This window comes from Cornus florida, unplaced genomic scaffold (assembly GCF_030987335.1).
Source record: "Cornus florida cultivar Cherokee Brave unplaced genomic scaffold, ASM3098733v1 CherokeeBrave_3.0.0_Hap2_Chr06, whole genome shotgun sequence".
In the NCBI taxonomy this organism is placed as follows: domain Eukaryota; kingdom Viridiplantae; phylum Streptophyta; class Magnoliopsida; order Cornales; family Cornaceae; genus Cornus; species Cornus florida.
Genome location: NW_026775576.1, coordinates 41,569,291 through 41,585,562, shown reverse-complemented (window position 1 = coordinate 41,585,562; position 16,272 = coordinate 41,569,291). Strand labels below are relative to the sequence as shown.

Here is a 16,272-nt window from a genome sequence, read left to right as displayed (position 1 = left end):
CGGTGACGGTGACGGTGACGGTGGAGGTGGAGACTTGTAAATGCATTGGGGAGGTGGCAATGGTGATGGCGGAGGTGGTGATTTGTAGTAGTAAGGTGATGGAGCTGACAATGATGGAGGAGGTGGAGATGGAGAGGGAGGTGGCAGGGATTTATAATAGTAAGGAGGGGGTGGTGATGGAGATGGAGGAGGTGGTGGTGGTGGTGACTTGTAGTAAGGTGGTGGAGGAGAGGGCGATGGTGGAGGTGGAGACTTGTAATTGTACACTGTTGGAGGAGACCCGGATGATGGAGATGGGGGTGGTGGCGATTTATAATAATATTGTTGGGGTGGAGAAGGAGACGGTGGAGGTGGAGGTGGTGACTTATAGTAATAAGGTGGCGGAGAAGACGGATATGGTGGTGATTTATACAAGTATGGCAGATTAATATAAGGGTTGTCAGCAACTACCGAAGTCGTTATCAACCAAAACTCGCCTGAAAATATAGTTCTTAGAACTAATGGTTTGTGTCTTGCATTGTGAAGGAAATGAGCATCCCTATAAATAACAATTCCGCGATCCAGATTGAAAACTAAACATGCTGGAATAGAATATGTATATCCAACTATTAAATTAAGAGTGGCTTCCCACTAAGAGATCAGTTTGAGGCCATGAACAAGTAGAGATGGAGAGTAGGTGATATGCTATACCGTTGTATAATCTCAATTTTTTCGTCACGTGAGAAAAGGCGTTTCGAGCAAATGGATTCACAGTTTCTCTATAATGAGGCAAGAAAGAGAGAAACATACATTCAAGTTTTAAACCAAGCCAATCTTCCTCACTAATCTACAATACATTTCGAGACAGATCTTAAACCGATAAATCCAGAAGTTTAATGCCACGGTAGGGGTAATTGCTATAAGCATTCAACTTTAATAGCAAAACTGTAAAAAACGTAGTGATACAAATTCCAACCTCACCGGCAAAACCATCAAGTACAAGGTTTATGGACTTCATTTATTACAAAAGCAAATAGAAAGGTAGATCTACTGAAGACAACAACGATGACCGCAAGTAACATTCTGTGTGAAGAAATGAAAACCTAAAAGAAGAATAGGAAGACGAACCAAAAACAAATGAAGCCACTTCTCTTTATGCTCAGTATCTCTCTAATTTGTTAGTGTTTTCGACGAGTCACCAAACACCTCAGTGTAACAAATGGGGCAAGCCTGATTAAACAACGACACGGTCAACAAACATACTGGCTTGATGGTAAATTAAGGACCATATATGATAAGTTATTAGAAATATTACCTTGTTGATGCTAAGCCATCTTGTACCACAATCAGCATGATAGACATGTTTGCACGGAAGGGTCATCTGCCGGTCACCTCGTTTATATTCCATCTGGCAAATTACACACCTGTTTTACAAGAAGAGAAAAGAAAAGCAGTTGGACCATCGAGCAAGGGGATGCAAAATTTTATATAATGTAAATGTAAAGCAAAATTCTATCCAATGCTTCAAGTCATTAGAAAGAAAAGGAAATGCTGTTTCTTTTACTACGCGAGATAGAAGAACGTATGGTCTCAATAATCACCTTTAGAAAGGATTCTTTCGGTAATCATTAAAAGTTGACCTCACAAGCATATAAGTGAACTATTTTCAGACATTATATCTATATCCGTTTTATGCATTTACCAAGCATCTCTCACAATCTTCCCAGGGATGCAGAAACCAAATGGGACAATTTTACTGTCCAAAAATTTTAGCTTTTTATTGCAGATTAACGATCTAAAAGAAAATTCCCTAGCTTTTTAAAAATCCAACTTGTTCCCCAGAATCAGCTTCAACTAAAATTCAAACTGAAGTTAAAATGTCAAAGACTTTCTACGAAGAAAGACATGTCAATAAGGAATTTTATTTTAACAGTTTTGGAAATAGTTATCCAAGAAGACCAAGTATATTCAAGGTTTAAACACAATGGGTTTGGTAACAATAAGATATAAGACTCGAGTGTTTTAGTTCTTTAAGATGTTAACTATGATTCTCTACATTATAATTTTCTCAACAATGATGAAATTCTTCCTGTCCCAAGCTATTTTAGTAATAATTTTCTATGACTTTATTACCTCAATGCTTACCATGATATGAATTGTAAATATGTCAAAAAGAGAGACTCTCATATTCCTAAAACATTTACAAGGGAAGCCTTTCACATTAAGGAATGAGATTTTTTATATTTCAATAAATTCTGGAGAAGACAGTACAAAACAGCAAAATTCACAAGTCTATTTGATATTCGCATGATGCACATTATCATCCAAATAGTTTCTTTTAGATAAGTAATTATCACCCAAATAGTTCACAGAAATGAAGCGTGCAATAGCATTTTCACACAGTTTCTAATGTGATGTAGATTGGTGCATCCAAGTTGTTTAAAGAGGAAAAAGCATGCAATGGCATGCTGGACTGATTCATCATTAGGTGTCATTTCAAAGGGAACGCATCCTCGCCAAGAAAAGTTCTCTCCAAGCATCTACGAGTATTAATCCTAGGGCTGTTAAGGCGCCACATCAACAATTTAGTTGGTTAGTAAATATGGTATCGTGTGGACTAAAACACGCCGTTACGGAACTTACGACACTTTCCCATCCAACTTTCAGATTCAGGCAGCAGTTTACCTTCCTACAATTGAATTTTTCTCTCTCAAAACCAGTCAATCTTTCTCTTTGAAAATATGATTCCATTGTTTCTCTCGGAAAACACCAGCGGCATAATGTATGAATGATCCTTCTCTATCTCAGAACACGCTGATAATTATTATTCCCTCTTAATATCAATCTAGCAGAACACGGATCGTTGGAAAATATAGGTCTGATTAATTTTGCAAACCTTCAACTGTAGCAGTCAAAGATTGATGATAGTAGATTAGTAGAGGACAAACGAAAGAGGGAAGCCTGCTGTGAAGGGTAACTGTTATCACGCATAAGGGCGAGTTTTAGTCTAAAAGATACCATATTCACTATAAAATAAGTTGTTGATGTGGCACAACAGCTGTGGGATTAAATACCTGCAGATGCTGGGAGAGAACTTTCCTTGGAGAGGATCCATTTCCTATTTCAAATCCACGGTTTTAGGTTACTAAATCAATTGGATTTCGTGGATTTAAAGTTCATATATCCAATGAGTTATCCAAATCCGATGTATGGATTTGAGCACGTGAAATCCGCAAATCGAAACGTTTGATTAGTGAATACATGAACTAGTTGTTCCTCTAACTTCACAAAGGGCACAGAAATATCTCCATTATTCATTATTCAGCTCCACAAAGGGCATACTTCAGCTAGCTAGCTGTTCATCTATCCTCTGTGAAGACGAAGCAACATAGAGAACAATCTGAGTCTCACACTAAGTTCAACTAAAACCTGAGGGTTGTTATTTTTCTAGTCACTAAAAAGTGTTTCTAAACTTGCTTTTGGCATGGAAAGTATTTTCAAAAGCTCAGGGTTATTGCTTGGTACACTCCCCACATCCCTGATTAAAGAGGACTACACCTGGCGGGCCCTCGAGATGGATTTTTGAAATGAATTTTGAGCACATTTTGTGCAAACTAATGCAGTGAGAATCGGTACTCGCTGTTTTAGCACCAGTACTTAATCACCAAGCATTCAACTTTTGAGCATCACTACTTGACGTTCCAGAAAATCTACCCAGCCTCCTTTCTGTTTCAATGAACAGTCCTTGTTTATGGCATTATGGTTCCATTTCAGTTGACCTGCCGGTTTAGCTGCTAAGTGTTAGCCTTTACCCAGAAAAGGAAGTTTGAAAACATTCCTACAGTACTACTCGTTATCATTTCACACTTGCAATGTTATCCTATATACATCAGTAATACATTGAAAATTCCAATTAATGTATGTGTTGTCTTAGAACAATATATAAATCTAAACAAAAAGAAAACATCTTCAAGAAGTTGAGTATTCTCTCCTATTAAAAGACAGTCATGTTGGGAAAAACTAGCAAATGCTTAGCAGGAAAGAGGAAAAAATTACAAATGGCACTTTAACCATGTATATGCGCTTCATCGGCAGCCAATAAATCGTATCCTTAAATTGACGCTGCTAATTCTACTTTATATATATATTTTTTTTTTTTCTTAAGATTAGAATTTCCTATGTGAAATGTTTGTTGCAACATGCAACAGTAAACATTCCCGAGAAAAAAATAAAATTTAAAAATTATACCATTTTTCCTAAAGGTTCTAAAAATTTGTTGACTGCTGATGAACAATTCAACTTAATAGCACCAGAAATTCAAATAGCTTAACAAGACAACAGGATGAGCAATTCAATACTTGAAAAAATGACTGCAGCTGGTGAATTGAGAGAAAAGAGATAAAATAGTTAACATGCCTAAAGGTTACCTCTCATTTCTTGATTTCTTTCTTGAGAAGAGGCCACGCTTGAACTTTGAGATGGGAAGCAAGGAGATAAGATTTTGGGAAAGACCACGGCTTTGAGTTCCAACTGCCTCACCTAACTCAAGTAATTCCTGCAAATGAAATTCTTGCTGATATGTTGAATAACTTATATGCACAAATTAAGCCATGGTTAAACCACATGTACAAGAGCTTTAATTATAGTTGCTATTGATTTTCAATAGTGGCTGTTGACACACAAAACGGAACATACTGTTAACTAGTTGTGTATTGGAAATTACACACCAAAATATCAGTTTCATTTTTGTTTCCATAATTGGATACCTGTACGCAAATCAGCACATTGCCCAGATATGAACCTTGATCAAACAGAAAAACAGTAGCACCTTCATTTCTTCACTTTGAAATAAAGAAGAAAAAATTAATTCAACATCTAAGACCCATCTGGTATGATGATCTGCAAAGGTACTATGTTCCACCATAACAATTGTTGAAGTTCCTAAACAGGGCATAAATCAACTAATTTCAACATTTCTAATGACGATCCAGTGTTATCAAGATGTCTAAGCACCCCAAATCAATAGGGTTTACCTTAAATTGGTGTAGCTTTAGTAATATGTAGACACATCTATGGAACACAAAGGAAGTTTTATATCAAATATGAGTTCATAAGAAATTGTTTCATAAGATATACATTAAACAACATAGACACAAATATATTAACACAATAAATTATTAAAGCATAGTAGAGGATATAAAGTAATAAAAATTTCCAGTCAATGGCAAGTGATAAAACTTATTTTTTGATTCATGTGGTTGCTCGAAAACAAGAAAGTTAAGAAACTACATGCACAGACAAAAAACAGCAATTTTGATTGTCTATATATCATTAGATGTCCAGCTGAAAGCAGCAAATTTTAACAAACAAGTTATAATGCCAACATGGCATCTTATTAACAATTTTTAATAATCATATCTCATAAACCCACAGAGTGATTTAGTTTATGTGAGCTTCGTGAATCAACCAAGAGATCCCAGGTACAACTTCTACTGTTGCCTTGCCCAATACATGGGAAATGTGTGTGTGGTTTCTAATCCCGCTTCTAAAGGGGGTGGGGACACCCCTTGTCACAATTAAATAATAATAACAATCATAACTAAAAAAAAATTCATATCATGATTTCCGCAAGGTCAAGCAGTATGATTGGTCATCTACACCATTCAATTGCATTGCTTTTGACACATGTAGACAATCTAAATCATTTTGAAACAATGTTTGCAAAAATCTTTACATCAAATGGTTGGAAACCATTGGATGACACCAGCTGCTGACTACATTATTTTCTAAGTAATACCCTCAAATAATGAACCTATTTTATCCCAAATGTTCCACATAACCAACTAGAGCTATTGAGGACCAGTTTGGCTGAAGTCATTCAGGCTACATCACAAGCTCACACTTTGTTCCAAGCTTTCCCTAGTCATCACATAGCCATCACAATATATGATTGTGAGTAATGGTTCAGTCAGGCAACATGATGCTTTAGTGATCCACTCAAACACTCTTGAGTCTCTGACTAGATAAAAAGGAATGGAAACGATAAAATTTCTACTCTAATAGGTAAAACAATAAACCTAGCCGGAAGATAAAAACTTCTTTGGAGTGTGAAGGCAGAAATTTCTTCGCAGTGTTAAGGCAAGAAAACCATCAATATTAGTGAAACTAATAGAATCATTTAATTATAAATCTAAAACCATGAGAAGAAAAGTAGATTTTTTGAGTTGTGGAATCTTGTATTTGGCATGTATGACCATTTAATATGATGCAAACCTGTACCATAAAGCAAAAAAACTGCAAGGTGTTGCATTTCAAAATAAATTCCAACCTCGGGAAGTCAAAATCAAAATTGATAATTATTCCAATATTTTATACAAGTTCGGTAAGATATCTACTAGAAAAGATTAAAAAAAAAACAAAAAACAAAAAGTTCCAGAAAAAAAATTCTGAAAAGATAAAGATAAAAAATTTTAATGTACTTTGCGAAAACTTCTAGCTGATGTCTTGTGTTTTGACCCTTGCATACCATCAGATGTTATAAATATAAATGGGCTCAAATGCAAATTTTGGGTGCAAATACATGTCTTAAGTGCAATATTTGTCTAATCTTTAAATCTTAAAATCCGGGAGAGCAATTTTCTTGCCATCCTAATGATAAGGTTATACGACATTTTCCTGTAAAACTATGGGTTTGATACAGGTAGTCAAGCTAATTTTGTAATAGCAGTGGAATAAAAGAAGAAATTTAAAGAACCCCAAGTAATTGGGAAAAGGCTTGGTTGTTGTTGTTGTTGTATAGATAACAGGAAATTTCTGGTGAAATATTAAAATATAGCAATATTCCTTTGAAATAATTAAGTGTTTTTTATTGTTTATCTGAGTCTGACACACTTGCTGGGTGTCCAATAGTGATGCATCAGACAATCCCATGTTGTTCTTGAATCATGCTAAGTCATGAGTTTACCAAACATTTCAACTTCCAAGTGACTTAGTTTGAATACTGTACAGATGCTTATAAAAAAGCGACCTTCTCCATGAACTTGTCAAACTCGCTGTATGACTTTTATGTGCACATGTGACGTGTCTGAAAGTTCAAGTTAAACACTTGGATGAACCAAATGCAGTAGAAGACTTGTCTTCATACCTTTTTTAATATCAATGTTTGACTAAATCAAGTAATAAATGTTATATGAGTTTGTTGCTATTCATATAATATGGATGTTGGATGTTTCAAGGCCATATCATTGTATGGTTCAATTTAATAATATTTATCCATTCATGAATCAGAACAAGCTACTAAACTGAGATTTTTTTTCCCCTTAACAGTGGGCACTTATTATGTACATCTACATATATTTTCATTCTCATTAGAGCTTCTGCTACTCATTTGCCTAAAAAATAAAGACTTAAAATCAGAAATCCAAAGTGCGACTTTATAGCACATACTTTATCCAAAAGCTAACGCATTTAAACAAAATTAGAACCAAAAATTTTGTTTCATCTTTCTTCGTATTTTCGGTTGGATGCAATATATTGGATTTACATGTCCATGATAGAAAATGCAAAGTATATTTATCTCATAACCAAAAGAGATCTTATTAAGCAAAGAGAGCACATAAAGGTTTTACATATCAAACCTCATAAGTCATGTGGTCAGGATCAACGTTGTCTTGCCAAATAACCTGAATCAGTCCACAGACAAGATGAAAGAAATTAATTAACTGCCTCAGGATCCTACCTCAACTTATTAAATAAATATGTATGAATTTTATTTCAAATAAGAGTAAGAAGGGGAAGAAAAAAAGGAGAAGAAGGTGGGACTTGAAATGGAGCGGATTCATGTGAAATATGACCCGAATCCATATTTTAATGACAGAATCCATATCCAATTCCGAATCTGGATAGGATCCTATGAACAGGATCCATATCCGACCATAATTTAAACATGATCTAAAATAGATTAAGATATAGTTGATCCGGGTTGAGCCTCAAGTAAAATCTGTTCCTTTCAAGAATTACCAAGAATCATATTTGACCCAAATCCGTCACAAACCTTTCAGCAAAGATTTCTATTTGACCTGTTTTTGAATTTTGAATTCAAAATTAAAATCCAAACCCATTAAAATGTATTTCGGATCGGATCCTAGGTCAAACCCACTCCATTCAAGCTCGACACTTGTTATGTGGACTGTATTGTAGTACATTCAAAATGTTGCACTCATTGAGAGCAAAGAAAGAACTTTGGAAGATTTGAAACATAATTAATTAATATCATTAACATCAACTACCAGCACCGCAAATTTTAAAAAATAAATAAATAAATGGAGGGGGGTGATCTTGTCAACCTAACAGACTAGACTGTGTGAAGAAGAAAGACTTTACTTAAGTTGATCGAAATTTCCACCCACCACTATATTTCTATTAAATATAAGTACATACCTAATGTGTAGATGCATATATTCAATAAGTATAGGAGCACAAATGCTGCAGATGAGTTTATTTTGCAGTTAGGATCATCCAAGGATGAAGTATTCAATAATAAAAATGGTTTACATATATGCACAAGTCACTTAACAAGAACACAGGCGGGAAAGCTCACTTATTTACCATGCATGGGTTAACATCACTTTTGCTTGTGTGTTTACAGAATTTAAAAAGTAAATAAAATAGAGGCTTTTCCACATATTTAAGGCATTCTGGGTAACATACCTGGACTCTCCTATTCCCCTTACCACACCCATCTCGACACGACACAATATGGGATGGGTACAAGAAACGTGTCCGACACACGTACCCAAATCAGACACTTGAATCCTCCAATCTTGATGGTGGAAGAAGAAGAAGAAACCTCAAATGTGATAGCAAAGAAGGGTTACCTACTTCTGAGATAGATGAAATCTCTCTTTTTTCACCATGTTTCATTTAATTTTCATTATTACTGAGTACATTTTTAAGGAATAATCGCTTCATGTGTACACTTCAATGTAATATATAACATTTTCAAGTGTTTAATATTTGTCCACGTACCCGTATCCAAATTTTGGATGCATTTCAATCCGAGCCTATCTATACTAAGATTTGGGATTTATGGAGGTTTGAGTGGTCTGACATTTAGACATGTACCCTTACATGATACAAGTACTGGAGTCCAGGTAACATGGATTTGGAACAGTTTGTTTTACATTAGACTACCAAAGAGAAAGCATCACACCTGATTATCACGAGCATTGTGATGACTCTGGGGACCTGGAAAAAAAATAAAAAAATTGACAGAATTTACATTGTTAAAAATCTGTTAGATATTATTGCACAGAATATCATATGTGGGAAAAGAAACAAAACAGTTATAATTTAGGAAGCTACAACACTTCTGAACATACTGCTTCCAGGACTAGGAGATGAACATGAAAAATTTTCTCATGGTTCCAGTTACTTCCCACCATCCCACAAGGATGGGCTTCCTTTCCTTTTAGCTGCCATCATGTTGCCTATAATAAATATCCAAGGTGTGACCTTTTTCCAGAATTGCAAAAGTAGAATTGTATCAGAAAGATGTGAATGCATAAATTGCATCCACAAACATTGCCTTGGTCAAAGAGGCCAATCTTAGTGGGATGAGTAGTAGTACAATTTTTTATGCATAACACCTTAAGAGTCAATATATTAAACTAAAGTGTGCCAAGAACAAGCTTATGCCGATTGCAGATTATATTATTCCCGGAAAAGGGTGTGCAAGGTTTCGGAAATTGAAGGAATTACAGGTTGCTTCCCACTGTGTTCTGGCTTGGGATTTCTTGCTAAGTAAAGACAGACTTTGGGTTCCTTGGTTTCAAAAAAGGTATGCAGCCAGTTCAACATATTGGAATGCAGTTCCAAAGGTCTCTCATTCAATTCTGTGGAAAAACTTGATTAATTTTAGGGACATTATGCTACATAATATTCAATTTTCAATAGGTACTGGGCAGCTTTTTAAGGTTTTGACAGATCCTTGGTGTGAGGGGGAAACTATTCTACAGAAATTTGGACATAGAAAGGTTAGAAGGCTGGGGTATTCATAGTCTTCTCCTTTGTCCAGTCTTCTAATTGATGGTGGATGGAATTTTGAACTCTTGCAAGATGACATTTTCAGACCTATAAAAGATTCTTTGCCTACATTGCCTATTCATGCTAGATCAGATAGGTTCCTTTGGGATGGTGGTGCCTTTGCTTTCAAAAAAGCTTGGCAGGGCTGTAGAGTTACTAATCCAGATGTTATTTGGTCCAAAATTTGCTGGGGGAAGGCCAGACCTAGATGGTCAATTCATGGTGTCTTTTTATTCCAAGGCAGATTACCTACAATGTATAATTTGCTGAAGAGGAAAGTGCAATTGGCTCCAAGATGTTCTAACTGTTTACAACAGATTGATACCAGAAATCATGTTTTTGTTCAATGTCCTTTTGCTAGACACTTCTGGAGCTGGTTGAAGGATGCTCTTGGATTGGGGCTGGACTGAAGTTCAATTCACACTATTGATGATATGCTGATATGGTTCACACAACAGACTAGCAAACTGATCCAAACCTTATTTGTTGCTGGCTGTTGGAGTATTTGGAAAGAGAGAAACAGAAGACTACATGGAAATAAATCTAGTCCCACCTCTGAGGTGGCTAGACAAATTATGTTTGAGGTCTTAGATGTTTACAATGTCTTTCTTAGAGACATTCTTTAGATTGCAGCTCATTGTTTTATTTTTTATTTACTGGAAATGTTTCTTCATTAAGAATTTGTACTTTCCAGTAAAACTCTGAGGGTATGCCCTCTGTGCGCATGTAAATACTTATCTTTTCTTTTTATACAAAAACCAATTATGAGAAAAAATAAATAAATAAATTGGTATATATGAAGGTTCTGTATATATTTTTTATACGAAATTTTGTAGCCAGAGTTTAAGCAACTGCTCGACTGAACTAGTAATAAATTGCAAAACATGTATTTGTGATGGAAAAATGCTGTGCAACCTATCTACCCACTTTTTATGGAGATTCCAAGAGAAAGTTGATAGTCATGGCAAAAGAAGTTTTTTTTTTTTTTCATTATTGGAAAAAAAAAAAAAAAAAAAAATTATTGATGTTGTATTGAAGATAAAACATGAAGTACAGGTGCACAGAGGGCATACCCTTGGTCAGAAGCAAGTAAACCGCAGAAAAAGGTCCTATGTACTGAATAGGCCCATTTCCAATACAAGTATAGGAACCCAAACAGAAGAGTAAATCTAAAGATCATTGAGAGAAGCATTGTTAACAACCAGAACTTCAAACAACATACTTCAGGCCAGAGACTCGTGATCTCTCTGAGTAGAACCATGGAGTCTAGCAATACTTCTGGCCAGAGACTCAGCATACTTCTGGCGAAAGATGATTTTAGAAAATTAAAGGGGCAGCCAATAACGGTGGAACTCTCAAAAGGTAACTTCTCCCTATGGCTGCGGTCTTTAGAAAGCTATGATGTTACATTTTTGAAAGGGGAAGCAGAAGTAAGCTAGGGAATGTACCCATGCTTGAAATTTTCTAATGATTGCATCGATGTGGCTGAGAATGCTTGAGTTGTAAACTATCTGGCCATATTCTGAGAGTTGGTCAGTAGGGTAGTATAGTCTCGTTCTTTTGCAAGAACCATCAAAAATGTGTAATTAACATTTCATCAAACACTAAATTGATTAAAGCTGCTTATTTGGGACCCCTAAGAAGGATCCAAGATGATCTGCTACATATAAAGTGGGCATATAGTCATCTTTGATTGACCATGATGGGGATCCTTTCTCAAAGAAGCTTAAATGGTAAGACTTGATCACATCTAAATTTTCTACTTCATTTGATAGGCAGTACTGTACTGAACAAGGTACTGATAACGGATAACCTGATATCTATTGATTGAATTATCCATGTCATTGTGCTCTTTGTCATAGAGAGTAGGAATCAGAAGATAATTAGTTTATTCAGTACTCAGTACCTCCACTTACTGTGCTTCCCTCTACGGAAGTTCTCATATGTCCTGAGACATGAATCATTACAGATATAATAGGACTGTTGGGAAAATAGGCTTGAGATGCTAAGGCTGCATATTGTGAAGATTGTACCTTGATGTGATTTGCTAATGGACAGAAAGGGGACAAAACGACTTCTTAGGAATTAGTTTTGGAAATGAACAATCGAGAGAATCAGTCATAGTGTCACATGCATACTAAATTTCCAGGACATCACATTAGAGACTTCACATATCCTAGTCATCTTCATGAATGAAGGCAATTTTCTGGAAATTTGGGATTGTGTCCAGAATAAATGGTTGTACAGGTCACATATTTTATTACCAAATATCCTGGACATTTATCACAGAAAACTAAAATAAGAAAATAGACAAAGAAAAGAACAGCAATATATTCAATATCAGATTATTAAATTTGCCTTCTACCATGCCAAGTGGCCAAGGTATCATTTTATCTTGTTTCGTTAGAATTAAGGATGCATGACAATGGTAGAGTAGCAGATGAACCACATAATAATTTCCAATTGCAGACATACAAGACCAATAACATCTGTTTTCATGGATCTGACTTACTAAAGTATGTCGCCAGCTGATAAGAAGGAATTCATCTAGACACATTTATCTACATTTTAACCATTAATCATGAAATAATCAGCTTACCCAACCAATATCTTCACTTTTTGAAGAAAATAAATAAATGCATAATAGTTGAATAGAAAAATCCACCATTCTAGTCAATTGTTTAATAGCACCACAAGCAGAAAACCATGCATTGGAAATTCATCACCAAACCGGGACTCAGTATTAACTTACATTCTACGGGATCAGCAGGTTCATTTGTGCTTAAATTTTCTTCCCACTGTGTATGTACAGCTGCAGTCTGTTCATTAGTCATTGTTGAAGAGTTCTCCAATTGTCTATTGTATTCATCAATTCCCAGTGAATGATCATTGACCAGAGGAGCATAACTATGATCATAGTATGAAACACTCCCTGGTTCGGATAACCCAAACTTGTACATACTCATATGCATTGAAGGGTACATGCTCTCCTGAAAGAAAAAAATATATATATGAACAAATAAATCCTACTTCATTTAAAGTTAATATAATCATTTTAAGTGACTTTTCTCATACATCAAAAACTTCTCCCATAAATATACACCAACATAATGCAGACAACTGTTTTAATTACAGACATTACACTTAATAGGTAAGTAGAAGGTACAATTAAGTATATAATACTATCGTACAATACATATATAGTTCTAAAACAGCACAGTAAACCAATGGAATAGTCACAATTCATATGCTGCAGAAATCTTCAACTTGAATTCAGTAGTTGCCAATAGCATATTAAACCAACAAAATGTAAAATAAAATAGAAGTAGAGGAAATTATATGGCAAAAGTACCTGAGCATGCAAAGCATCAGCAAAAATGAAATTCACATGTTCATATGCAAGACCTTCAAAGAAATTGATAAAGCTTCCAGCAGAATTATAAGGAAATGTAGTGTTTGCGTAGTGAACTTCCATTTGTGGGTTCCAGCTCATTTTCAACCACTCTGTGAGACGGAAGATCTCTGGATGATTAAAAAACACAATGACAAATTATCAAGATGATGAGCATTTAAGTTTGAAGAGAAATTTAGCAAGCGAGAAAACAATTAAGTGGATGCAAACCTGATATTCTAAGAAATCAAGCACAAAGACCCATTAAACAACAGCCAAAAAATCGTGCGCCATCACTGTTTGCACATCCTGAAGTAAGAACAATGACAAACAAATTAACTTCAAACAAGGATTCAAAAGATATTAATTACAATTCATATCAAGTAGAAATTGAATAGCTAATGATCTAAAGTACTGTTAATTTTTGTTTTGAGAATGGTTTGTTCAATCATTTCAATTTTATAGTGTGAATAGATATTTGTTCCCGAAGTTAATCAAAGAGATGCAGTAATTTTTCACAGAAAAGTTCTCCTGAAATCAATTTTTTTCACGAAAACAAATAGGATCTAAGTAGAAATTTTATGCAGAAGATATTTTCCTTCAAAACAGGGCCAATAGAAATCTGAATAATAGTATTCGACCCTAATATCAACACAAAGGCATCAACATCACATGTGACGAACCAACTCTAATTTTCAGCATAAGTTAATATGACTTCCCAAGAACACATTACAATTAACTGAAAACAGCAGAAAAAGAAATTTAAAATTTTGTATTTTTCTTGACGTTTTCCCACATTTCTCAGCAACCAAACGGATTGCAAGAACAACGTTAATGGACAATGGAAGCACATTATATGCCAAAACAAGCCATTGAATACCTTAATCACATTACATTCATCAACCTCCTCTTCCCTCGAAACAACAACCAAAAGAATCAATTCTGAAGAGAGCAAAGCAAATCACGTTTTCCGTGATGTTAACGCAAGAATTTTCTCGAGAAAGCACAAAAGAAAAAAATTGAGATCAATCGACTCGATCGATCAAATGACTTATGCTTAAGATATATAAAAAAAGAGATATGTATATATATATATAGTGAGATATAAAGAAAAATGATTCTTGAGAGAGACTAAAGGGATTAAAGAACCGACATTGATCACTTTTTCAACACAGTGCCTTTAGCTGAATGAGCCAACCCCTCCCTCTCTCTAAAGATCGCATGACAATGAGAAAAAAGAGAATGTGTTCCTGATCTGTCTCTTTCTCTCTCCACACACACACTCTCTCTCTCTACCCTTTCTCCTACCTCTACGCCCCCCCCTCTCTCTCTACTTTCTCTCTCTACACTCTTGGTGTGTGTGGGTGTTGCAGCGCCTTTATGCAGGGGTCTACAGAGACGCTAACACTCCGTTATACGGTGAATGATACGTTGTCTCGCGGGTACACAACAAAAACGACGTTACGGACTGTTGGGTGGTTTATTTACGTGACAGTCCAATCGAGTCACGGGAAGGAGGATGCGTTACAACGAATACTATTACGCCACGTGTCTTGTTGTTGTCTTGTCCAATCATGTACAGGTCTGTGACATACATGTAAGGTGATACTTGTGCCTCGCGTATTTCTTTTAACTGGAAACCGGTTCAATCGGTTCATTGATATTAATATTTGATCTTTTATGACCCCACTTAATTATTTTAAGAGAAAGGGAATAGCCGGTGTTGTTGTTCTTAGGTGCTTCGATGTGTTCAAGGCTTTCTAGCAGATCAACTACTATAAACCAATTTCCCAAAAAAGAAGTACTAATATAAACCACCCTCACTTTTGCTTTTTGGGTAGGGAACAAATGGGTTGAGATAGACTCAATATTCGATCCTAATAAAAATTAAAATTAAATAATAAAAAAAATTCGTTTGTTTAGACGTAAAGTAAGATATTTTTTTTATTTTTATTCTTTCAATATTTGTTAAATGTGTAGATTGAGTTTGGAGTCTAATCGTCTAGTTCATCAGACTGAACTTATAAAATAATTTGTCAAGAATTAGTGAGTTAGTTATTTTTTTAAGTTTCATTGTTTAAAGTCAAAGTTAAAAGATAGATGCAATATGGACCTCCATTAAAAGTCATGAATGAGGATGGGGATTTGGATACTAGGGTATGAAATGGATTGAATTTAACTAGAGATAAGTCTAAACTAAATCCATTTTAGTATATTAAACTTGTTTGGATTACAATTGATTTTACATAGCATGGATCCTTAGGCTCCCACATTTTTTTTTAATTAATTTTATCTACATTAATTTTGATCTGTTTCCGCTCTCGTAATATTACACTCAATGTAAGTTATGTCAGTTTGTTTCTAATTGGTGTACTTTAAGGTCTTCTTTAGACATGGTTAAACTATATTAATTAATTTTTTTTTTTCTCATTTTTGTTTCAATTAATGTTACTCTAACCATCTCATGATCATTTCCAATTCTATCTTTCCTAGTTTTACTGCACATCCATCTCAATATTCGCATTTATGCTACACTCACTTTATGCAAATGTTGCTTCCTAAGTACCCAACAATTGGTGCCATAAAATATGACCGCTTTAATAGTTGTTCAATTGAACTCTCCTTTCAATTATAATGGAATATGTCTATACATCCTCCTTGATTCTATGGTTAATCAAAGTGGCATACAAATAGCATTGATAAGCTCTCTCACTGAACCAGTCAATGAATTAATTAGGCAAAATACTAATTTTTATTTTACAGGAGCACTTTTCTGGTCTATCTCTAATATACTAGAAGATAATTTTATCCTTAATTTT

General features: G+C 35.0%; 1 protein-coding gene across 5 annotated transcripts; it reads right to left on the bottom strand.

Moving 5' to 3' along the window:
- Window positions 1–887: 887 nt before the first annotated feature.
- LOC132311366 (E3 ubiquitin-protein ligase BIG BROTHER-like) lies at window positions 888–14,815 on the bottom strand. Of its 5 annotated transcripts, XM_059809256.1 has the most exons (10): window positions 14,607–14,814; window positions 14,334–14,395; window positions 13,685–13,762; window positions 13,415–13,584; window positions 12,815–13,052; window positions 9,191–9,225; window positions 7,617–7,661; window positions 4,407–4,534; window positions 1,295–1,403; window positions 888–1,209 (listed from the first exon to the last, which is right to left on the bottom strand). In XM_059809256.1, exons 4-10 carry the CDS (start codon window positions 13,553–13,555, stop codon window positions 1,150–1,152), a joined length of 756 nt encoding a protein of 251 aa, XP_059665239.1. In that variant the 5' UTR covers window positions 13,556–13,584; window positions 13,685–13,762; window positions 14,334–14,395; window positions 14,607–14,814; the 3' UTR covers window positions 888–1,149. The 5 variants fall into 5 exon arrangements, with proteins under 5 accessions (XP_059665239.1, XP_059665242.1, XP_059665240.1 ...); XM_059809259.1 differs by lacking the exon at window positions 14,334–14,395 and having other exon boundaries at window positions 13,415–13,566; window positions 14,607–14,815; XM_059809257.1 differs by lacking the exon at window positions 14,334–14,395.
- Between the last annotated feature and the right edge of the window lie 1,457 nt (window positions 14,816–16,272).

Coding starts and splice junctions, on each gene's coding strand:
- LOC132311366 (XM_059809259.1), bottom strand. CDS start 13,555: ATGAGCTGGAACCCACAAATGGAAGTTCACTACGCAAACACTACATTT. Junction 4,535..7,616: donor CTGACCACATGACTTATGAG/GTTTGATATGTA, acceptor TTTCATTTGCAG/GAATTACTTGAGTTAGGTGA. Junction 1,404..4,406: donor AAGAAATCAAGAAATGAGAG/GTAACCTTTAGG, acceptor CTTGTAAAACAG/GTGTGTAATTTGCCAGATGG.